Source organism: Haliaeetus leucocephalus, unplaced genomic scaffold, assembly GCF_000737465.1.
Source record: "Haliaeetus leucocephalus isolate CR32 unplaced genomic scaffold, Haliaeetus_leucocephalus-4.0 Scaffold462, whole genome shotgun sequence".
Taxonomy (NCBI): Eukaryota; Metazoa; Chordata; class Aves; order Accipitriformes; family Accipitridae; genus Haliaeetus; species Haliaeetus leucocephalus.
Window position 1 is genome coordinate 4,115,710 of NW_010972898.1, and position 25,091 is coordinate 4,140,800.

A 25,091-nucleotide genomic window follows, 5' to 3' on the forward strand; every position below is an offset into this window, starting at 1 on the left:
CACTTAGTATAAATTGTAAAATTCCCACAGACTTTAATGGAAGTCTTTTGCTAACCCTAAACTGTTCCGATAAAAATTTCATCCCCCTATGAACTTAGGATTCAGTTACCTCATGCACAGAAGCCAGTGCAGCTACTTGTACATCAAATGTTATGCATAGTCAAGTTTTCCAAAAACAAGCCCAAGCAGGTAATGCTATCGCTGCTACCTTAGCAAATAAGAGAGTCATTGCAAAATAATGATGATCATCATAAAACAAATAAAAGGAAAGTCAAATCAGGCAGCAGTTTAATATTCACCTTTGACAAGAGGAAGATGTTCATTTCCAGCTGTTTCCATTTTTAATTGATGATTTTTTATGTAGCAAGTGAAAGCCAGCCAATTTTCTTCAGAGAAGTGCTCCTATTCTCTTTACTTGGTAAGAACTATACGCTTCTTATTGGACTACTGCACCATGGGGATGGGATAAAATATGAAAGCAAGGATTTCTTTATTCTAGCTAGGAAAATTAACTGTTAAGCTCAGTGGGGGCAGAAATGAAGGTGGCATTTAGATATAACTAATTTAGTATCAAACCAAAGCAGAGAGCCTTCTCAGAGAAGAAAGAGACCAAAGGGAACACAAAATTGTACCTGAATTATTTCTGAGTCAATTCGTATAAAAGCAGAAGAACTTTCTTTTATGCTCAAATGGATTACAAATTTCCTTTTATAATATGCACATTGTTCACAGTTTTTAAAGATAATGTAATGAACAACAGCAGCTAAGAAAGAAAGAATGATTTTTTTTCAATACATTAAAGTGCAAGGGTCGTCTGAAGATGAGGCCTGGACTGCTTTTTAAAAAGCAGGTTGTGGGATAGATCCTCGGTTGATATGAAATGACATAGCTCTGTTAAGTTTATCGTTCAATTAGAATGCAATGTAACTACGATTACAATTTGCTTACATTACCGTATGTTAATAAAATAACCAACACAATTTGTAAATTTTGTTCTTTGCTTTATTTTGGCTGCTTTTAATTGCTTGGATTTTCTTTAATTGTGCAGAGTGTATGTTTGAGGGGATAAATTCTCACTTGTGCTGTCAGACCCGGCTAATCATTCCCTACTTATCCACATTTCTAAAGACCTAAGATTTTGTTTGAAAAGAGGCTTAGAAGCAATTGTCTTGTGTTCATTAATCCATAAACATTTGATTTCAAATCAGATTGCCAGCAGACATAACCTCTTTGCATTGCTACAACAGAGACTTGATTTGATTAATCAAACGGCTCTGATTCACTGAATTGTCTCCACCATAGCTGTCCCTGACAATCCTATGCAAATAACTGCTGATGTTGTATTGGCATTCTCAGCTTTCTAAAACTGTTATGTTTTCCTCCATGAAAATATCAACATTTTATATCTAATTCAACAACTGTTCTACATAAGGGCCACTGCATCTAACGTACATAGTCTTTAATGCACGTTCTATTCTTGGCTTTGAAAATAACTGTCGCCTTTAAGATGTTGTTTCTCTGTACCTCAGTCTACCCTCTGTGGAAATAGCAATAATGATATTTCTCTATTCTAAACCACTTTTAAATTTATATAAACTACGTAATCAATTTTTTAAAACAAATTTATTTTTAGGAGCTATGCAACATTATATCCCATATAAGTATTTTTGCCTGTTCTGTTTGAAATAGCTGTCATTTATACAGATTTAAAAGGATTGTTTTAGGAAACAGAAAAGCTTTATAGTTTAAGATTCCAAAACCAAATATGCTAATTAAGCCTACATAGTTAATACTAACTGTTGCTAAAACAGCACAAGCTAGTAATATGCAACAGATGTATGATTCACTTCATAACAAATAATGGGTACTCTGTGGGAGTATTTGCGCATTCTCCTGTGAAATGAAGCAAAGGTGAAAAACAGTAAGCCTGCAGTCAGGGCAAGAGGGAGGACAAAGGTAAGGATACTCTTGTTACTGTTGGTTAGACATTAGGAAGAGAAACCAAAGCGCCTTAAAGAGACAGAAGAACTAAGTCTGCAGCCTCAGCAAAAAGAGCAGGAGTCAAAAAACTTTCTTCAGTAAATTTCTAAAACGTGACAGTTCCCAAGCCCCAGAAAAAAACTTCATGAACTTCAAAGATCAACAGGAATCATGGACAGAAGTCTTCAGGGGATGCAATAAAAACTGTGAAGGAAGCAAGTATCTATTTTTTCCTGGGCTCTCTTAAATACTGCAGTTCCCAAATGAGGCTTGCTGCAAGCACTGATGCAACCAACTGGTTCACCATGCTGGTTGACCCTGAGGCGCACTAGGTAACTAGCCCACCAGTAAAGACTCCTCTGAACCTACCGAGACTTTTGCTTTCCAGGAAAACATATTCACAATTAAAATGGTCAGTTCTTCAGTACCGTGTCAAATACCGACATTAACTGACAATAGGCAAGAAGCCTCAGCCAGCCTACAAAGACTCTGCCAAAGTGCAGATTGGTGAGATTACTTTCCATTTGACACAATCTGTTTCTTCTTATGATTCAGAGAACTGAAGGATGGACCTTCTGGTATGGTCTTAGTCTAAGCCCACCATATTGTTTTGGTAAGCTTCTTAACAAATACTTCTGCATATTAAACTGACTATTTTCAGTATTCCTGGGAGATAAATTAGGTTACAAGCGTTCAGTGTACATGCAGCCTCCCCTCATTCACCATGTGATAAGACAATACACTAAATCACCCATGGGATTACTTACAATTTACTTATATTTCATAATTTATATGTATTCACATCAAAAATATGTATGTTAGTACTTGCATCAGTTACTTGTTTATGATTTGTGCTAGATTTTCCTTGCTGAAGTTTTATGTATTTATTGCATTTTGAACCATAGTGTGTGTATTCAATGGTAATTGCTTAAAGAGTTACAGAACAGTTGGTGATTTCTTTTCAGATTTTTGGCAGAGATTGAAGTCTCAGTACAAGCGGAAAAAAAATGCTCGTTTGTTTTAGAAATTAAAAGTGCAACTCTTTTCATTATTACACTGGTAAAAATATGGGTAATTTCCCCAGGAGAAAAGGAATCAAAATGACAGGAAAAAAGGATACCGGGGTTTTAAGGAAGAGGTGCAAGACCCTGTCCACACCTCTAGAGGTAGCAAGTCTTTCTACATTAGCAATCTTGGTTCAAAACAGGGATGTGGTCAAAAGTGAACCTTCTTTTACACTTTCAGCTACTCTTAGCTGGGCTTTTGCCCAGCATGCAGATTAGCACAATGCGCTGTCTGTGTTAAAAGAAAGGTCCACGACTTGAAACAGCAGGAGTGCTGAAGTCAGAACAGAGTTGCTTGAAAGAACTGAATAAAGAAGTCTGAACGCTGCATTTATTTAGTTTTGGTTTTATTAACAGGAAAGATGTGTCCCATCATACACTTGTATTCAGTCCAAGCTTCTATCACCTGACTTTGAAAATGATGTTACACTGTTTGGAGATGATTCTCACAGCCTAAGCTTAAATAAGAAGTTTCAACTCAATTGAAATGCAAAGACAAAATACTGCATTCCTTTCCCAGCTGAGCTTTTATTTAATGTGCCAGATTAAGAAGCTTGCTCTACTTTACTGGATCAGAGTCAACACAGTTTGTCCAAGAAACTCAGAGATAAGGGAAAACAGGTCTTAATCAGGCAAAATTCTCAATAAAACAAATGGGCATTTTGCCCAAGTATGTTCTGCAGAATTTATCATGATATTTTTGCCTCAGCTAAGTCTGCAAAAGTGGGCTGCTGCTTTCATACCTATATTTTGGGACAGCTACCCCAATCCAGAAGAGAGTAAAACCAAACATCACTCTTTCTGATGTTTGTTTTTATCAAGCTTTAATCAACTAGGAATCCCCTAAAGAAAATTCACACAGCAAGTTGGAACAACATAATCTGAAGCTCCAGTGGGTTTGGATTAAGTATAATGCATCTCACCACTGTGTTAAACTACCTCAAAATACCACAGATCCATGGACTGTGATTCTTTTGTCCCCCTTGCTTAGAAAACAATGACATCTATTTTATAACTGTACAAGTTCCTGTTAAGGGCACAGATGATCCTAACAACTACACTGAGAAGTATTTCATTCCTTAAAACAGTGGATGTGGCCTGATTTGCATATTCAACTGTTTTCATCAGTATACGCCTCAATTTTTTTCTATAAATTTCATGCTGTCCTGATGTTCTTAAGATGTTAAAGTATCACAAATATTAAAAACTGAAACTCAATTTACATACCTTGGAAACTGCATTCTGGAAATGTTTCTCTCTGGACAATACCTAAAAAATGCTGTCTATATGCATAAGTAGCTCAAAAGTGGACCATGACAGAAAATGTCCAAGCAGTGTCAGAAATTATTTCAATGTACTTAAAACTACTCTCTGCAGGTCACTTTGCAAACAAAATAAACCAAGAAGTCAGAGCTACGTATAAGGTACACAGCTATAGTCAAGCTATGCTTATAAAAGCATAAGATAGGCAACTTTATAGTTAAACTGGCAATTGTAGAGATGGACTGAGCTCCAGTTTCCCTAATTCTTGCTATTTAAAGTGAATTAATGCTTCATATCAAAAAACAGAGATTACTCAAAAAGCTGCAATAGAAGGATGGGTGCCGCAGGAAAGAAAAAAGAGTCTTTGAGATCTGAGTCTCCTGCAGACTGTTGCTTGTGGGAGGAAGAAAGAAGGATTATTGCACAGACATGAGGAGACAGATTCAACTCTTGATTACAAGCAAAAACATCAGTGAAATAGCTGTAATTTCACAAATATAAAATTAATGGATGTGAAATCAGAATTATGCTCAGACAGCCTTCACACAGAGATTACTACATGCAGCTCTAAGCTCAACAAAAAAAAATTTAACTTAGGAGTAAATGATATTAGCATCTTCTTGGCCTTTTTCCATTACTATAAAATGGCATTAGTGTAAATGTGACTCAGACTTGGGATCCCTGGTCACTGTTGCAGCCAAGAGCCTAAGTATATGAAATCTCCTTGGCTCTGGTAAAGCGCTAGTGCTAAATTCTGGGAAATGATAACACTGATTCATCTCAAAATAGTCTATATATAACAGCAAGACTAGGCACACATAAAATTATGCACTATCTTGCCTCAAGGTTAGCAACATATTCCTAGTAGAAGGAAAAATGTTATTTTCATTCCCTGCAATCATGTGATAAATAGCTGTAGGGCAGATTCAGCAAGATCTCTAAGGTTGTGATTTTACAATATAATGAATGTATGTCTAGCTTTTTGCCACCTGAAAAAGCAGCAAAACAAAGCAGGACTTGTCAGTATTTTGCTTATGGCAGAAATCAGACATTGTCCAGAACCCTTTATGAGACACATTGCTACCTTCTTAACTAGTTTGATTGTAACATTGACTCCAATACCTCAACAACTCGGCTTTCCAGCATATGGCATAATTGGAAGCAGCAGCCAGCAGGTATCACAAGTGAATGGGAAATGTCTCCCACTGAGTAACTACTGACTGTGAGCCAAGTACCTCATCCTGTAGGTAGGTTTGTGGGGGAAAATAAGAAGCGGGGAAAAAAAGTATATTGAAAACGAGAGGATCCTTGGATGGGTGGAGCATCTTTGCAGGATATGAAGCAAGCAAATTACCTAGAAAGTTCAGAAGTAGGAAGTACAAAAACAAGTCATTGAGTTTAGATAAAAAAATGAAGAGATGAGACAACAGTAAAGGAACATTTTAAGAGGTATAAAACAACTGTTTATCCAGAGTGCTTACCTAAAATAAACAGCAAAACTTAAGGGTGGTTTTAAAGGAATGGTAACCCTTCGGTTGACAGCAATCCAAACCTATGGACAATTTCAGGAAGACACTTTAACAAAGGTGGGAGACATACACTGATAAGTGCATTCTTAGGAGCAGGCAGTCAAACTACAGCACAAAAAAATTGGAGAAGGCAACTCGTGCTCAGGACTGCTCACCTTGCTTGCAAAGGAACGGGCATTTGTTCCTATTCTATTCATTTATTGTCAACATGGAGTAGACTGTGGATGATATGTTTTATTCTGATCATGCTTCCTATAAAACACTGTGTTTTACTGAAGTAAAAATTGAATACAGGCACATCTCTACCATCACCATCATGACTTAATGGCCTGTGTTGAATTAATGTTTTTGATGCTTCATATTACTCCAGTTTGGGGGGATGACTGAGTTATAACCATTGTATGCAGCTGCAATCATTGATGCAATCGTGCATAGCTTGCAAAACAGTAGCACCAACATTGAAGAAGGTATGAAAATGCATTGGAATTATACCAGATGGTAATGCAAGCCTGGCAGGAACTTTCAGGAGTACCGCTGCTAATATCACCAGGGATGTATGTGAAAGTCCAACAAGGACTTTAATTCAGCCACAGGACCAAATTGTATGGTTTTGCCAGACAGCAGGGCAGAGATTCACTTTGCATCACTTTAGAAGTGTACAAGGACGTAGAATAAGTACACATGTAATTAGTATCCTTAAAGACACCTTTACATTGCAAGATAGTGTAACATGATTTTACACTGAAGTAGGTTATGCAGTATAAAATCCTGCTAATGATAAGGTATTGTAGTTTCACTTGTACACAGCCAGTTGAGATCAACCCCAGGTGTATTGTTCGGGGCTGACCTCGACCAGCTACATCAAGGTACGAAATACCTGCTTCTTGCCTCCACAAGGATTTTACATTTAGACAGATACCTCACAATAGCAATCTTGATGTAAAACACACCTTTTTTTTCCAGTGAAGATAGCGCCTTAACAAAAATGAGAAAAAGGTACATCATGTTTAAAGAGTAACGAGTGTACAGCACAGTCCAAATGTAAATGAGATCAAGCCTATCTCACTCAATTAAGTTGTGCAGAATAACACAAAAACTAGATTTCTCCCTTTGTATTTTGAAAGATTTCTAAGAGCAGCAAAATTTACAGGAGAAAACGTCAAACAAATTGGCTTCACAGATATAAGAAGTGGTATGAATTTTTTGTGTGTACAAGATTGCATCTTCTGGTGCAAGACTTAATGCACTTTGTGAAAGTTATTATGCCGTGGCTTATAAGCTTCAGCTGGATGTGGTGGCAGTTCAAATTTCATGACAGAATGCTAACTTATCTTTGCTATTGAAAAAACTAATGAGGTGGTAAATAGTTGCAGAGCGATGTTACATGCAGTGATATGCAGGTTTTGCAGGTTTCTCATTATCTGTGTAACTGTGTACATGTAAAAGTAATGAAAACCCAAAACAGGCAGCAAAAGCTTAAGGGTTTAAAACTGGAATAGAATTGTGTTAGTGTTTTCTAATGGAAATATGATAAATTTAAGCAATCTCAAAAAAAGCCCCTCAATATTTCAGCTAGGGTTGTCTGCTAGGTCTAAGGTCTCATGGGCAGCACTTAGGTGAAGATCACAATTAAGCTAACGTAGCCAATTTATTCTCATGCTGGTTTTATTCTAGTCGAGGCAATGGCATAATGTTAAGCAGTCTTAAGGATTCTCTTTGTTATGCTCGTTGCCTGTGGCTTTTAATTGAAGGTGCTATCACAGCACTCCTATCAGACTCCAAATGCCATGAGAAGTAGCAAGCAGCAGCACACCGTGCAGAGGGCTCTCCCGACCCTCAACTATCTTTACTGAGGACAGCAGGAAGTAAGATATAACACTCTTCAGTAGCTAGAGGCTTCCCAAAATGAACTTCAACAACACTGAATACAAGCTGGGCTTGTATTGAGCACTAGGACATGAAAATGTTAAAAAACACCAAGTGCAAGATAGTGAATGCAGAATGTTTTTTAATGTGGTCACCACTGATCCAAAGAAAGAAAGTTCTGAAATTGGGAGTTACTTCTGTGACATATTTATGACAGATAAAAATCATAAATGGCAACAAGAAGTACTTTGTCTGGAGCTGATCTGCACCACCTATAAGCATCTTAGTAGGCATTGCATGAAGCCACTCTGCTGAAAAGTGCTCAGCATGCTGCTTTAAACAAGCAGACGCAAGGATCACTGACATTCTGTATATCACAGCAGCACTGCCAGCTTTCTTATTAAAAGAGTAAGTTTTCCTACAAATCCAGACATCCACACTGAGCTTTTAACCATTTTGAAATGTAAAGATACATGAATGTTTTCATCTCTCATCCCAGTCTCCCTTTCAAATTGCTGAATTCAAGAAGCACTATCCAGTTACTGAGTTGCAATCTCCACTGTTCTGCTTTGTGATTTACATTTTTTGCTGTTGTTTTCAGAATCAATTTTCTATCATAAGTCTCAGTGAGATACCACACCTATTACAAATCATGAATGCATTATGCCATCTGTGAGAAAAGTATGAACAATCTTATAAAAAAAAAAGCAGGCAAGCAAAACATATATTAAGGAAATATTTTGTCTACTTGTTTTAACTATGACAGATACAGGATGGCTACAAAAATAGCTGGTGAAATCCAGCAGGCTAGCTGGTACTATGGTATTGCACAGTACTCCAGCAGCTGTAGGTGAAGATAGATACAGAGGATTTTGGTTGCGTGTGCCTATAATACAGATGTTAACTGCTCTGAGGGCAAATGATTCATACAAGCCATTATACCATACGGAACTAGTTTCACTCCTCCATAATGGACATCTAGGATGCCTATATAAAATCAATTACAAGTGAATCAGATTTGGTCAGTATTAAAATGCAGGTGCGTAACACTACAAAACCAGCCATCTCTGTTCATCCTATAACTGCTTTTAGTACTTACAAGTCAACTAAATTAAACATACTTCAGATTTTGACATGCAGCTTAGGGCCAGATAGATATACTCCCTCAGTTCCCATTATCACCAGAAGGAGCTGTCCCAGCCAACAGCTCTGCAAATCCACAGTTAGGAAGTTAGGCCCTAGTTTCTCCTCTGCCCAACCTTCAGCTCAGTTTTGCAGTCCAAATGTAGTATGCCACCGAGCTACAGAGGGAAAATGTGTGTTACATATTCCAGGAATGGATTTTCTTCTCAGATTTGTATTAATAACTATAATTCATTCTAATTTGATTCTTTTAAATCTACTGGAACATGTCAAAGCAAGTATCTATCTAGTTTAGAAAGTGTTTTACTTCCCATATTACACTTCTATCCAGATAGGCTTCCAAATGCTTCAAATCTTAATGAAACCAGTTGGTTCTTTAAAAGTCCTTACCTACAGCAACGTGTGGTTACGAGTCAGGTGTACTACAACAGATCGCACACAAGATGTGCCACTTCTCTACTGTCATAGTATTCATTTGAGGGGAAATCTCAGATTTCTAATATGTGCATACATATGTTTTATGAAAATAAGTGTGCTCAGAGAATGAAAGAGGAGATTAAAAAGAGAAACAAGAAAGGACAGCAACAATATCTCAAAAAAGAAAGAGATGTATTTAAGCATCAGCCAAATGACACCATTTTTCATATCATTTATAGTGGAAGCTTGAAGACTAAAATACTCCACAAGCCATTAGTTTCTTGGTACTCTGTGACAGATTAGAGTATTTCTTAATCAACTGCTAAAGCACAGAAGAAGGCCAAAGCCTAGATTTGAGCAAAGCTGAGTAATACTGAAATCCAGGGATGTTCAGCAGGGATGCTATCAATAGACACATCACAGAACCATAGAAGTGCATCAGTTTCTTAAAATTCTCGAAAAGCACCTAGCATTTTGACAATTTCTTAGTCCAGAATTTGAAAAATCACATTAAGAAACAAAAGTTCTGATTTGTAATCAGGGAAGCAGATTAAAAAAACCCCAAATGTTATGAGATTCAAATTACTTGCTGAAGGTTCTGGACCACCCCTTTGCCTGGACGTACTTTGAAAGCCTACACAGCCCACCCAGAAGTGGTCCTGCTCTACTGGTTAAATATTATGGGCTGCATGAGGTGTGTTGCAATGTATAAATTCTATAGCAAAAATGAAGAAAAGCAAAAGTAAATGTATTTAAATCTCATTCATACAATATATTTTCAACTTATTCACATGAGATTGACATTCACACAATTCATAGCGATAGTCAGCTACAGCTTCATTGCCCACCTGGACTGTATCAGTACTCTCAAAAGGACGGCCATCAGAAGTCAAGACAAACAGGATCAGGGCAAACCAAGGGTGGCTTCCCTTCGCTCTATCCATGTTTCTCATCTGTTTCCACAGTATAGACAAGCATTGCCATTTTTAAGTCATTGCGGTTCGAGGAAGAAAAAAGGGGTTGTAAAATAAAAATAAAATGCCAATCATAGTAGCGGATCACCTATCTTGTCTCATTTTGTATTTCTGCTGATTGACAACCTGGTGCTCTTGTAGCATACAAAGGCAAAAAAAATCAGGCGTTCATTTCAAACTGAGATGTTTGACAGATGTAACAGCTTTCTGAAATGAAACTGATGAAATCTCAAATAGGAAAGTCCATCTCCTGTACAGGGGAGAGATTAAATTTCAACAGGCAAGGTTTACTGTCCTTAGGCAGATGCAGATTTCATTTATTTTTTTATTTATCTGGTAGTTGTTAAAAATATGGGAGATGACTAGGGCTTTTCTAATGGTGCACAGTCTACCTCCTGCTGCTCTGGATGCCACCGACTTCAGTGCAATACATGTTTCAGGGTACTGTTGTCACAAACTGAAGGCAATTTCAAATTCTCTTACTGGTAACACTAGCACTTCACTGATATTTTGACGTGCATTTTTGAAATGGCGAAAGTGAAACAATCTGACAAATGACTGAAAATCTAGTGCTACAGACACATAGCTAAACCAGAGAGGCAAAAGTAGCATTTTTACACTATAATGCGAATGGCCAGATATGACCAAGGGTAGAGATCAAAAGTTTACAACTTCCCTTTTTCTCTACTCACATTCACAGAACGAGGTATCAAGGAACATGCAGCGCTGAGGAAAAACAGAAAAAAGCAGAACAGCACCAAAACAAAATAGTCGGTGTTTCATTGCACCATCTTCCTAAAATAGACAGCTGTACGAATGGCCAGATAACAATTTAATAAAAAGTCAGTAAGAGTTCTTCTGTTGATTTGGGAGCCTTTTAATTTGAGCCATAATCTAAAGAAGACTTTCCCAAAGGCAGCTGTGCACATTATACATTTTTGTGCACATATACACTATTCAAATAATACCTTTACTTAAAGAAATAAACACCCTTAAAACCTTTCTTTCGACTTCAGTGAGAAAACTGGACTGGATTATGCTCTTCACTGGTAAAGGGAAGAGTATGGATGACACTGGGTCATGCTCTTCACTGGATCAGACTCTTCACTGGTGTGGGATGCATCTCACCCAACTGTATCCATCAGGTTTGGCAACCAGTTTAAACCAGAATATTTTCTTTAGGGTGGAGTAAATCAAGGACCCAGTGAAGCAGACTAGATTTGATGTACAATTAGAAGTTAGACAAGATGAATCCCAACATAATGTCCACAGAAGCAAAATCAGGTACTGTGTGCACAGGCGCTGCCAGCTAAGTATACTGTTGAAGATGATACAAATTATACTTTTTGTGAACATCATTTACAGAAATTAGGCTAGCTCCACAATCAGAAGTTGGGCACTTGAAGTAACCATAATGTTCAGATGTATTCATTACACACTGCAAGGAGAGGGGCTGGCATAACAACAGTATTGCCAAAACCAGCCCCACTGAATGGAAAGCTACTAAAAATGGGTTAAATATCACTCCCCTTCAGGCTTATTCTACACAGGAAGGAGGTGTTCTCTTAAATAAAAATACACGAGTCTGCACCCTTTTCTGGAGCTCCTGGACCCCTTCCTGTAAAACCAAACTTTTGTTAAAACTTTCTTCCAAAAAATACTGGTAGGAGAAGATAGAGACTCACATAAAGCTCAGTGGTGAAAGTATTCCACCATGAAATTCAGTAGGAAATCCTTAAGGAATCTGAGTGAACACTTCCTATAATAACCTGATATATAGATCATATATAGAAACATATATACCCTACAGACACCTTTACATCAAAACCACAATTGCCTCTAAAACCTTATGTGTTTTGAAGGAGCATAGATAATGAGACAGAAATTTGCACCTACCAGGTTTAGCCATTTAAGAGGTATTACTGCTAGCTACCAATCAACAAGAGGCTATCAGAATGGCAAGTACCATTCACAACTGAAATGGTCTTCCTCTTACTTTTTTTGGTGTTTTTAAAGGCTATATGACCATATAAGGCATAGGCTAAAGTAGCTCATTTGATTGAAAATATTGTACAAGCAGATATTTAACAATTTTTAACAACTAAGAAAACCAATCACATAATTTTCTTACTAATAACACATGAAAGCCTAGGAGGTATTATGAATATCCTGCAAAATTACAAATAAAAGTTGTTGTATCTAACACTTGATTTGGCTGGAAGGAATGAGGAAGAATGGACAAATACCAGTTTAAGGCTACTAAGTGTTTTACAAATCAATATCAAAAGCTATCCTCTTTCAGCTATAAGCCAGTGAGAATATCCAATTTAATTTTCTGGAGTGAGGAGAGGTTGCTATTTTAAAATGCTACCTAGGTCTTATTTCTGCAAACCTGGGGGAGGAAACAAAGGAAGGAAGAAAAATCTGACAGTTGATCCTCCACATTTTATCAAATTCAGCTCAAAATAAAATTATTTTTAATTCACTTGACTTCCAATTAATTTTACATATTTCTTAGATTTTGGAAATATTATCTCAACATCATCCTATTGCTTATATAAAGAAGTTAACATCAGGAAGAGCTGCAGATGGTGTAAATCATCAGTTTTACCCCAGTTTGGATTTAGCTTCAAATGTTAAACTGTTACTCTAAGAAAGAGCTCCTTATATTCCTCTTGTAGCAAGAAGTGTGCATATTCCAGAACAACAAGTAATAATATTTGTGCACTAAAAACTCAATGTGGCATTTCACAAAAGAAATGGCAAAACAACAACATCAGCTTGCAGGAAACTACAGACACTACACACCAATGAATCCTGACAAACGCCAAATTACTCAATTTTCCCTCTGTGCAACAGAAGATGCAAGACAACCCATGACAAGACTTTAAAACAAGTCTCCCCCACAACTCACTAGCTGGAAAAGAAACAACAGCAAGAAACAACGAATGGGTAACTTTTGAGACTGGTACAATTTAGACACCTCAGTATGACTACAAACCAGATTTTTAACCACCTTTCTCTGTATTATCACACATAATTCATGGTACTCACAAAAACTGAAAACTAAATTGAGAATGCAGGCCAAATCTTTCCAAGATTTGAAAGTCCAGATATTTTTAGTAAGATCAATATGAATTTAGTATTGAAATTATGGTGGCTCCAATGCTTCCTTGAATCCTTAGGTCCTAGGAATAATCTACACTGGTTTTGTATGGCTACAACAATGTTGCTATACAAAACAATTTCATTTATTTATTTATTTATTTGAAGTCTTCATAATCGCATGACCAATGCCATAGTGCAGTAATACCAATTTAAGGTGTGTTCTGTCAGTAATGGCTATTTCTGTTTCCACAGAGAGTTTATAGCTCACTAGAACACAATCCGTTACAACAAAATTATTGCAACTATACTAGAAGGAACTTTTTTGTATGATATCTTAATTATAAAGGAACAGTCAAGATGATACGCATTTTGCATCTAGACAAGCACTTAAATTCTCAGCTAGGCAAGATGCTAAAGCCCCTTATGATGCAAATGTCTTGCTAAAAAGATACCAATGGAAACAAACAAAAGATTCCACCTTCCCCCCATACTTCAGTAAAATATGATAGCATCCATTCATTTCTTGTCTACAGCCTGGGAAATCTATTTTCAGTCAATGGAATGTTACCTCATGTAAACCAGAAATGAACTGCTTAAATGCCCACATCAGTCTATTGGGATAAATCATTTTACATACGTTCCACCACAGGGTGGAAAGTCAAAGCAGTAATAAAAGAAGAGGAAAGTAATAGATGATTTTGTGTATGTTTGTTTTTCCTTCAGTGAAGACACGGACGTTACAGAATGTGTATGAGATGGCTGTACTTGAGTAGCAACTGAGGAAACTTCTGACTACAGATTTTACAGACCACCATGATATTTTGTGGGAGAAGTGATACCAAAAATTCAGGTCTCACCTGTAATTCCTGTTAGATCTTTCAGAACATGGTATGTCCATTTTGTCAGTTATATTCTGCATGTTCGGTGCAATTAAATGCTACAGTAAAAAGACACAGCATCTACTGAAATAAATGAAACTTGAACTCGGCTATTCTTGAACTGAATTTGCCTAGATGAGGATTGGTCCATTAGGTATTATGTATCTGCCCGCATATAGATTATGTATAGATGAGCAGTTCTATTGCAAAAATAAGAATCCTACAACTGATGAAGCAATCTTACTTAGGACTTGAAACCTGCACTTCAGACAGGTAGACTGTGCCCGTAAAGAGTTGCTGAATGTAAATGGGTCACAGTTTTCATATCTTTAACATCTGTTGTTTATACCCAAGAAAGCACATCAGGGGCAAGAAAATTAATTCCCCAATTGCTGTCAACTGAGTTAGGGAACAGCAATAAACAGCTTACTGTAAGCCTCTAGCTACAATAAAATTGCTGTCAATAAAGTGTGGCTGATATGGTTTTGCTGTGCTAGAAGAATAGATTCTTTCGAAGTCAAAATCTGAAATGGAAACCAAAAAGATCCTCCCTTGTTCCTATATACAAAAGAACGTTATCACAAAATTCCAATAGCATTAAACTCTCAAGATCCGGTTCTCACTCCCGTGTGTGGCACAAATTTATTAGCATTTGTGAAACTTTTGGCTTTGCACATTCAGGACAGATGAGACCCCAGTGATTCTGATAAAAATCTTTTGCATGGGAAACGTTTAAAGAGAAATGAAGCTTGCTAAGCTTTTACTGTCTGTATCTGTATACACAAAATGTTCCCTACTCTAGTTTAGCATTTCTACTGTCACTATTGAAAATGGTATTATAGCTTAGGGTTATGTTCAGATTTCCATTATAACCCCCAGTTTTCACATGCTCTTAACTTTCTGAAAAATTCTTCTTTTCAGCTGAAATTTTCCATGCTTGGTCTCAGCTGAAAGATGAATTTCTTTAGACAGTTGAGCAAAATCTGTTAACCTATTTTTCAGTTGTACAAGGATAGAAAAAATACACTGTACATTTTCACCATTTCTAATATTTAGTATAGATACAGATATATAAATATACAGAACTAGAAAACAATTGAATTTTACATGCAGACGTTTTTCCAGGTGACTTGTCCTCACCCAAGACTAATATCCATGCTAACACATAAAAGAAATTAAGCATAAAAAAGAAACAATGGAATTGTATTTTTTTTATACTAAGCAGTAAAACAAGGCCACTAAAAATAATACCGTGCACAGAATTACGGAATGCTATGGTTACAGAATTTTAATATTTGCAGGTGACGTAGACTCTGCACTGCTGTTCCAATGCAGATTTCCATCAATTTACGCACCTTGAAATTGCCACTCTCAGCATAGCAAATTAAGAGTCATTAATGTTTTCAGCTTTTCTTTGCTTTTACATAAACCCTAAAGTTACAAATTTAAACACTCCAGAGTAAGATAACATCAATTACATTTGCCACAGAAAGCTTAAGTGATGTGCATTGATCAGCGGGAGCCTGGCTACTCATTCCTTGATCAGGCAAGAAGTCCATTGACTGAAAAAGGAGTAAAGCAAGCTCCATAGAGCTGATGCTATTGACTCTATGATTAAAAACATACCTTAGTATGGAATGCATTTAATGTGTCAGTCAAGCCCCAAATCCTTAATTTCTGCCATTAAAGCACGGAAATTAAAGGACAGTGTTAACATGTATTTAGCTTTCCTGAATCTACTAGAACTGTGCACACTTCCAAAATTTATAAATTATCATCTTAATTCAGAAAAGTGCTTAGAGTGTGCTTACAGCTGTCTTTCTTGAAGACAACATCTGAAGACATTTGGACCTTAAGGATCTGCTTCAGTCCCACCACTTTAAATGAAAGTTAAGCACATGCCTAAATGCTATTTGATTAGGAATGAAGACTGAAGGTTTTGCTCATAACCCATACTGACACATATTTTTAAACCTGTGTTATTTGTCACTGCTGCACTTCAAATCTGATTAAATGAAGTTGTTATAATTTAAAACTGGGATAACCACAGTAAATTGGCCCTAATTTCTTTTACTGTTTAACCTATTGTTAATCTAATGACACTGAGTGGGAGTTTTTTGTCTGTTTATTTGCTTTTTATTAAGAGGGCTTTCACACAGAAGAATACAACATGTCGTCTTCTACTGTATTTCTGTGTAGCTGTTTGGTGTAGTGACTTACTAATTTGAAGTGCATTTTAAAGTTCAATCAAATACTGAAAAGAACACTGATTGAGAAGCCTGCATAGATTTCAGTATTCTTTATGAGTCATAACACTGATTTTGGAAGCTTAGCTATATAAGCTGGTGGTGTGCAACATCCTTCTCGTACTCCTAATTATGTGAATTAGCATTTAGAACAATCCCAAGTTCAAGTATTCAAAAATGCTCTTTTCAGAACATCCACCAGGTTTACTGCAAGATAGGCACTTGAAGAAGGCTTTGGTTTTTATACTGGGTACTCCTGAAACATCAGTCTGTGCAATTCAAAGTGACATATGAAGACTTAACCACAGAATTTCCACTAAATTTATTGATGATTGCACAGAAATTACCCAGCAAAAAAATACTAAAAAATTTGTATTTAACAATCTATTTTTGAATTCTAAAACCTTTCTGACTTAGGAGCCAGTTCTAACAGATTTCTAGGGCCAAGCTCCCATTATCATTAACAGGATTTTGCTTGAATGAAGTCCAAGTGTGGACTTACGTCTCAGCTCTCTATTAATATTAATGTATCTGCAAGATACATCGCATGTGTATTTACCTTGGACTGAAAGAAACTGTAAGTAAAAATGGAGGATGCTAGTATTTCTTAGATATATATTAATCCTATATTTCTTCTTTCCCTATCCTAACATCCTCCACAATTCCCACACCCTTTGCAAACCACGTAAAGAAAACTTGCCGAATATATAGGTAACTTAATACAACTTCCAACATTAGATACAGAGAAATTAATTATGTTAAACCTCAAGAAAACAGTACAGTGGCACAGAACTAAGTATCTCTTCCTAAAGGAATTGTAAAAAATGTTTTTCAGATACTGTGGCATTAGCATACACTACTGTTCAGTAAGATTTTTAAGTCTGAATACTTTGCTTAAAAGCCATACTCTATCACAAATCTAAAAAAAGACCCATGAAAGGTGTATTTAACTCCTGTGCCAATGAATATTAGCTAAAATGCATCCTTATTTCAGGAATTACAGACAGAATAATCGGAAGGCTACTAATGATTACTGCCATCACTGGTTATACTCCCCCAGCCAAAAGTGACAAGGGGGCATAAAAAGGTTACGTCCTGTAACACTCTTCATTGGGGAAAAAAAAAAAAAGACGCTATCTCCTTCCCCACAGAATAAAAATACACAAGCTTAGTTTAGACAACTGTCTACCTAAGAAAGAGTTATATTTTCAGTTACATACAATATTTCAGCCTTTGCAGGGAGTGATACAAGTCATACGGTACGAGTATCTGCTGACTTCAGAAAGGATTCAATAAGACTTCAGTGGAATTTGAATCAGGTCCATATACAGGTATAATGACTGATATTATTATTAAACTGAAACCAGTGTATTTAATATAATGAACACAGGTGACTGAAAATCCTGCCAGTAGTTTTTTGGGGGGTTGGTTTTTTTTCCCCCTCATATTCAATTTCACTGTACAGAGCTTATACATTCTGTCAGGTAAATCATTTTTTGCGTCTCAACTGGCTCTAGATGCTGTGGGGGATTAAGTCTGAGTTTCCTATCAGAGTTTGGAAAGCTAATTTAAGCTAAATTAACAACATCTCAGAACAGAAAAGGGATGTGTGGGTTGGGGGTGTTACATGTGGTAACTAAAACTGGGGAGAAAACTTCAGCTGAGTAACCACAGATTATGCAGAGCTCTCCTATAAATTTGTTGGGTTTTTTTTAACTTATGCTGACGGTACGCGTACGGTGCTGTGTAACAGCCTTGACGACAGCTCTGGGAGCATACCCTTCTTTAAAGTCATTAGAAAGGTTAAGGTTTTGTGAGAATCTTCTGCGATGTTTTTCAGTGTCTCGTTGTAAGGACGAGTTGTTTTAGAGCAGTTACTTTAGCAGAACTGCCTCACAAGTGCTTGTTTTATTCTTGGCATCTTGTTAGCGTGACACCTTACAGACACCCAAAGTCAAGACACAGTTCTGGGAACGTCACATTCATCTCAGATAAGGCTAATGCAACAGCAAGAGGATGACTTTATCCTAAACTTGGCTACTGTCAAAATCTTTTTGCAAAGACAAGCCTAAATGTGTCTCACTTGATTCTCTAGGATTCACATCCCTAATAAATTCAGACAAACCACCATCACTTGGAGAGCACGGCGCCAGCAGGAACGCGAACGCGACCCTCAACGCCTGCGACGTCGGTGCGGCGAAGGCGAAGCGCCAAGGAAGCTGCCTCGCAACGCGCGGAAACTTAACTACTGACCACTCCAGTGCAACTATCATTAAATAAAAGGTTCTTTGGCTGTAATATCAGCTTGATCCTGCCCCCCCCCCTTCCCCAGCTACCGCAGGGCTGGCGCCGGGCCAGCGTAAGCGACGCGGTACCTTGGTGCCATCTACAGGCCGGCCCGCCCCGCTCCGCCCGTGGCGAGAGGCAGGCCCCCCTAAAATAAATTAAGACAGCGCCGCATTTAAATCTTTATTAGCAAGGAATTATTAGACCTAAGAAAAACTAATGCTGGATTTGGTTGAAATATGAGTTTCTCAGCCTCCTAATCCCTCCTCATATGGCGTATTTCACAGTTTAAAATGAGTTATGACAGATCACTTATGCATTACTAAGATGAGAAAATATTTACAATGGGCTGACTTCTTTTTCCTGCATAATTCAGATGTATTCAGAGAATGCATTCCTTTCAAAAGTATGCTTTGGCCATTTTTTAACATACGCAACAAACTGTCTCTGCGATACCAACTTTCATCTATTACAACAAAATCGTTTTGAACGCAAAACAGAGGAAGACTTCCGTATGGCTTAGTTATATCCTACCAACAAACCACGTGCTTCACAGATGAAGTAGCTTGGAAATCTGGCCGTCTTTCTTAGGGTAAAAAATTAACCCCTTCAGGAACACTAACTTAGCAAGGTTCTAAATCAGCTTGAACTGTAAAAGAAACTCAAGCCAACTCACTTTGCAATTTGAAACTGAATGTACATATCCCTTCTATCTTGAAACAGTCAAGTTTTCTGACTGAAATTTAGCATATAAGGAAACAGTTTTTCTTCTTCAATAACTTTTACATTTGGACACTCAAATACTGGGGAGAAAAAAAAAAGTCTTTTGGTGGTTTTTTTTCAGTTTTGTTTATGCACTTGTATGTGCAGATGCACAGATGCATAACAGTCCTTTAACAATCAGTATTCTTCAAAGCCCAAAGTATCAGAGGCATTTTACAAATGCATGGTTAAGCCCCAGGTAAATGATAGAGGGGTCAAGTTTTGGGTTTTGCTTGTTTTTGCTTTGTTTGTTTTTTTTTTTTTTGTTCCCCCCGTAATGTAACTAAATTAAATTAGACTGAAACAAAAAAACCCCACAACATAGTGGCACTTTTAATACTGGTTGATCGGGCACTTGTATGCAGTACTTATAGACCAGTAAAAGTGCTCGTTTACCTGTCTGGTGTGTAAGGGGCCCTTTGTCTTGAAGCCTCCTTGGGAACTGCACTCTGAGGCACTGAAGTGATCTGAACTAGTGGAAGAGCGTTTGGAAAGGGTGTCACAACCACCAACAAAGGTGTTGTCCAATGGGAGTTCCTGAATCACATGGTGCTTTTTCACTGAAACTGGAGTGTCAGGTTTGAGATGAAAAGCAGACTGCGGAGAGGCAGATTTGTAATGCTTGGCAAGGTCAGGACTGTTAGGCTTAAAGGTTGTTGGTGGTGCTGTGCCCCAATCAAATCTTCCTATACTTTGCTCCTCCAGCTCTGCTGGAAGGCTTATTGTCCCGTTGATAGGTTCATGAACTGCATCATCAGGTTTGGACTCCTCAATGGTCACAAAGTTCAAAAGAGAGCTCTTCGGAGATTTCCTTTTCTTCCTTTTCTTTTTCTTGTTTTGCTTGTTCTCCTGATTGGGAGACATCCACTCAGCACCTTGCTTGCTCCTCTGGGCGGCTTTGAATCTGGATGCGTGTCGACAGCGAACGAGAACCGTGACGAATATCACCACTATGACAACCATGGCACCTGCCACAATAGCGATCATGATCGTGAGATAGTCCTCATTTTGGTAGGGCTGGCTACTGTCCCCTATGTTCCGGTCCAAAGGCGTTTCCATAGTCCTGCGTATCAAGTCATAAATATAAGAGGCATTTCCAGCAGTATCATTTACATACAAAAATACAAGCACGAGAGTATGCAGGGATTTGGGATAACCCAAATCACTTATGTTGACAACTAAGCGATGCAGCCCTACATCATTAGGAGTTGGTTTTTCTTCCAGAGTGATATTACCTGTCACTGGATCAATCCGAAACAAACCCTTGTTATTTCCGCTTACAATTGTGTACTTAAGCTCGGCATTCATGCCAGTGTCTATATCCACAGCAAAGACTTCGGCTACCACCGATCCTGGAATTGCTGAGAGTGGCACTAGCTTAAAAGAAGTATTAGAAGGTGGGTAGATGACAACGGGGCTGTTATCATTAACATCCATGACGTTTATGGTTACTTTCGCTGTAGAAGAGCGAGGAGGTTGCCCTCCATCCACTGCCTTAACATCAAAGGTGTAGGAGCTCTGCTGTTCTCGATCAAAAGAAACATTGGACTTTATAACTCCAGAGTACGGATCCAGCACAAAGTTTTCATTGTCATTCAGGATGGAAAGGGTCACTGCTTTATTTTCCCCAGCATCCGCATCGGTCACCGTAATCACCCCCACCGTGCTATACTTTGGTAAGTTCTCCGATACGAAAAACTGGAAGTGATTATGAGTAAATTTGGGACTGTTGTCATTTTCGTCCAACACAGTAACAATTACAGCTGCTTGACTCTGCAAAGGAGGGGTGCCATTGTCTCGGGCTGTAACAGTGAAAATGAAACGTTCCTGCTCTTCTCTGTCAAAAACTCTGGAGGCTGTCAAAACTCCTGTCTTTCGATCCAGATCAAAAAAGGAGGCATTAGGGCCGAGCTGATAAACAATGTCTGCATTTTTCCCACTGTCTTCATCTGTGGCACTAATAGTTGTTAAGTATAGACCACGCCGGTTGTTTTCAGAAACTGACAGCTCAATTACAGGCTGGCTGAAAATCGGAGGGTTGTCATTTTCATCCTCCAGTTTAACTCTTACCAGGGCAGTCTGGTTCAAACTGGGCTTGCCAGAATCAGAAGCAACAATTTTAAAGCTGAATTCTTTGGTGCCCTCATAGTCCAACAGGGAAGAGGTCTCTAACAAATACTGGTTGTCGTAAACGGCCTTCAAGTGGAAGGGGACCTCTCTCTCAATGAAACAGATCACTTTGCCGTTCACATCAGTGTCCTTATCTGAAACCGTAATTAGCGCAATCTTTGTATTGATGGGATCTTTCTCAGATAAGTACACTGTGCCATTGATGGGACTTATTATGTACCTGAGGTCTATGTTAGGAGGGTTATCGTTTACATCAGTGACATTGATGGTAACGGTTGCCCGGGCCGGTGTAGAGCTACCATCACTAGCCAGCACCGTCACTTTGTGAATAGCAGTCTCTTCTCGATCTAAGGACCTCTGAACTGTAATCAGCCCTGTGGTGTTGTTTAAAGCAAAAAATCTTTTGGTTGCAGGGGCGACCTGGGCACCAAAAATGTATCTGATTTCGGCATTGCTTCCTATATCTGCATCTGTAGCATGAAGCTGAATTACAGAAGTGCCTACAGGGGCATTCTCTGGTATATGAACCTCTACTTGACTCTCTTTAAACACTGGCCTGTTATCATTGACATCACTTACTGTGACCTGCAGGATGGCTGTGCTGGATTTCTGGGGGGTACCTCCATCCTCCACCTTGATTTTCATCACGTAGGTGTCCTTTTGCTCTCTGTCCAAGTTCTGCTGCACGATCAGCTGAGGCCATTTCTCTCCTTCGGGAGTTTCTACAATATCCAGTCCAAAGACACTCTGCCCGTTTAACAACTCGTAGTGCTGCACACCGTTGAAACCTGTGTCGGGATCTGTTGCTGATGGGATTGGAAAGCGACTGTTGATCAGAGTGTTTTCTGGGATGGAGATATTGATGACAGGGGATGGAAACATGGGTGCATTGTCATTAGTATCCTTTACAATGATTTTTATTTTGATCAGCCTAAAAAAGTCATTGGGGAGAATCACCACTTCGAGTTCAAAGAAACACTCGTTTTCTTCTGCATAGGAAGCTCCAGCACAGAGTTTTTCTCTGTCTATTCTGTTAGATGTCGTAAAGATTTCCCCGGTGTTACTGGACACTTTGACCAGAGGGGCATCCCCTGCTTTAGACACCAGTCTGTAGACAAGGCTGGCACTGGTCCCCGTGGCAGCGTTGATGTGAGAAATGTTCAGGTCCTTTGGTATGTTCCCTATGGGTACGTTTTCAGGCAGCTCCTCTCTAATAGTGTAAATAAGTTCTTGAGCTACAGCAGAATCCAGCCTTAAACAGGCAATCAAAGCAGCCAACAGGTAAAAATCCCTCAGGTCCATGATAATGTTTTTATTCTCTTTTCCCGGATTTTAGGACTTAAAGGTTTCCAGAAAGGAATGATGCGCGATTTGCAAGAGGAGGCATGCATGGACTGCAGGATGCATTACATCTCATTTCTTATTTGGAGACAGCACTGTCAACACAACCACACAGAACAGCATTATTGGCTTTTTAGGCATGACAAATCCACAATCACCAACTACTACCTGTTTTTGCAATGCACGCTTGCAGCAGTACGTTTTCCCACTGCTCCCTTTTACAAGCAATCCCTCCGGACAAATGCACCAATATCCCGTTGGCTGCATTTGCACAGAGCGAGAATGGTAATAACTACTTGCAGGATTAAGGGTAGCTACCGTTTTCAACACGTACTTTCTGAATAATTTCGTGGTACACCGTGTAATCCGTAACGTGCATTACCCCACTACCCTCCTCCACCCAGTCATTCGGTGCAAGTAAAAAATCTTCCCGCACTACTTCTGGATTCTAAGTGCTATGTCAGCTGCCAAATGCAATTTGTTGTTTGCTTCCACACGTATTTTTTTTAGCTCTTGCAAACCAGCTTTTTCTCTGCTCCTTGTGCCTCGCATCCCCCTCTACAGCTTTGGTACTGGGAAATAACCACCCGGACATGCTGCTGCTGCAGCAGTCGTCACTGGCTACTTCACATCCCTGTTAACTGAGGAGACAATAACAGGACTTACAGTTTCTTACACTCTCAGCTCAATGTTGCCTGTCCAGATGTTGGATACTTCTCCTTCTGTTTAATAACCTTAAACTTTCTTTCTTTGTTTTTAAACACAGTCTAAATCAGGAGGCTGGAAATTCCAAATGCAACTTAGGAGCAGCCCGCATGTTTACAGATTGGGGGGGGGGGGGGGGCGGGAATCTATTTTCTGATGACTAGAGGAGGAAAAAGGTACAGCCTTTCCCCATTGACACTGATCTCCCTTCAGGATGTTATTAGCAGCTGCCACACATAAATACTGCAGACTAATAATGCAGGTGACAAAAAAAAAAAAAAAAAGGCAAGCAAAAGACAGACTTCTGTTTGCATGCTCTGCTAACAGCGAATTATCCGGGTGCAAGGCTGCCGGCACCTCCAGTTTGGCGGAACCGGGCAGCCCCTAAGCACTAATCTTATCTGCATTAAGCTGCACGATAGCTGATGCCCGTGATTACTTCCAGCAGAGTGATGCAGGTAGGGATGCAGAGACAGCGAGTAGGTGAGCCTTTGCCACCAACATCAACTGAATCCGAAACACTGATTCTTTCCCTAGAGAAATACACTGCGCGTTGGCTTTTTTTTTTTTCCTCCCTCTAAATGAAATGCATCACAGTGTATGGGTAACTTTGCACTTACGTTGGTTGTCTACCTTTGACGATCTGCTGCAGCTAAGCAATGATCTGTTCCAGCAGATACAGCACAATGCATCTGGTAAACCACCAGTTTTGGAGAAATCAGCAGCAGCCAAACGCGTCCTCCTTGAGATATGTGTTGCTTCGGGGTGGCAAATTAGCAACTCCAGGGAACAAATTCACAGTTCTGTCGTTAGTCATCCTCTCCACGTTTCATTTCTATTAAGCGGCGATCCTTCGGGCGTTTAACGTGCACGCAACAACCCAAACAAACAGCAAGCAAAAATCCGGTGCACTTCTTTAGACCGGGGGTATTTTCCACTCTGCACTGCACACCATCTCCATCCCTCCCTCGGCAGAGCAGAGCCAGCTACATGAAGTCTGCAACTTCTTACTGGAAATGACAAGAGTTGGTCTGGCGGTGCTTCTCTCTCCCTCTTTACCTCTGGGGTGATAGTTGCCCACCAAAAAAAAAAAAAAAAAAAAATTAAAATAAAAAAATCCTAATAGGTTATTGCTTTAGTGACGGGAGGAAGCGACGGCGCTCGCTCGCTCGCTCGCTCGCTCTCCCTCCCTCCTCCCTCCCTCCCAGCCTCTCTCCCTCGCACACGCTCTCCCCTTCTCTCTCTCTCTGAACTGAAATTCTTGATATAACTCTCAATAAGCCCAGAGGGAGGGTGTGAGCGGCGCGAAGCCCCCCCTCCCGCCGCACCGCATTGGCCCGCGCCGGCGGGGGCGGTGGATGGCGGAGCTCGGCCCCGGCATTGGCCGCCGGGCACGTCG

The 25,091-nt window shown here is 39.0% G+C and overlaps 1 protein-coding gene across 1 annotated transcript in view; it reads right to left on the bottom strand.

Moving 5' to 3' along the window:
- Positions 1 to 24,344, bottom strand: part of PCDH9 (protocadherin 9) — a 685,994-nt gene extending 661,650 nt beyond the window's left edge. Inside the window, exons 1-2 of the mRNA XM_010575246.1 lie at positions 24,313 to 24,344; positions 19,913 to 23,082 (exon numbers count right to left, since the gene is read on the bottom strand). Coding sequence (XP_010573548.1) covers positions 19,913 to 22,948 — 3,036 coding nt within the window. The 5' untranslated portion in view covers positions 22,949 to 23,082; positions 24,313 to 24,344. The remainder of the gene's footprint in view (positions 1 to 19,912; positions 23,083 to 24,312) is intronic.
- Positions 24,345 to 25,091: the final 747 nt, after the last annotated feature.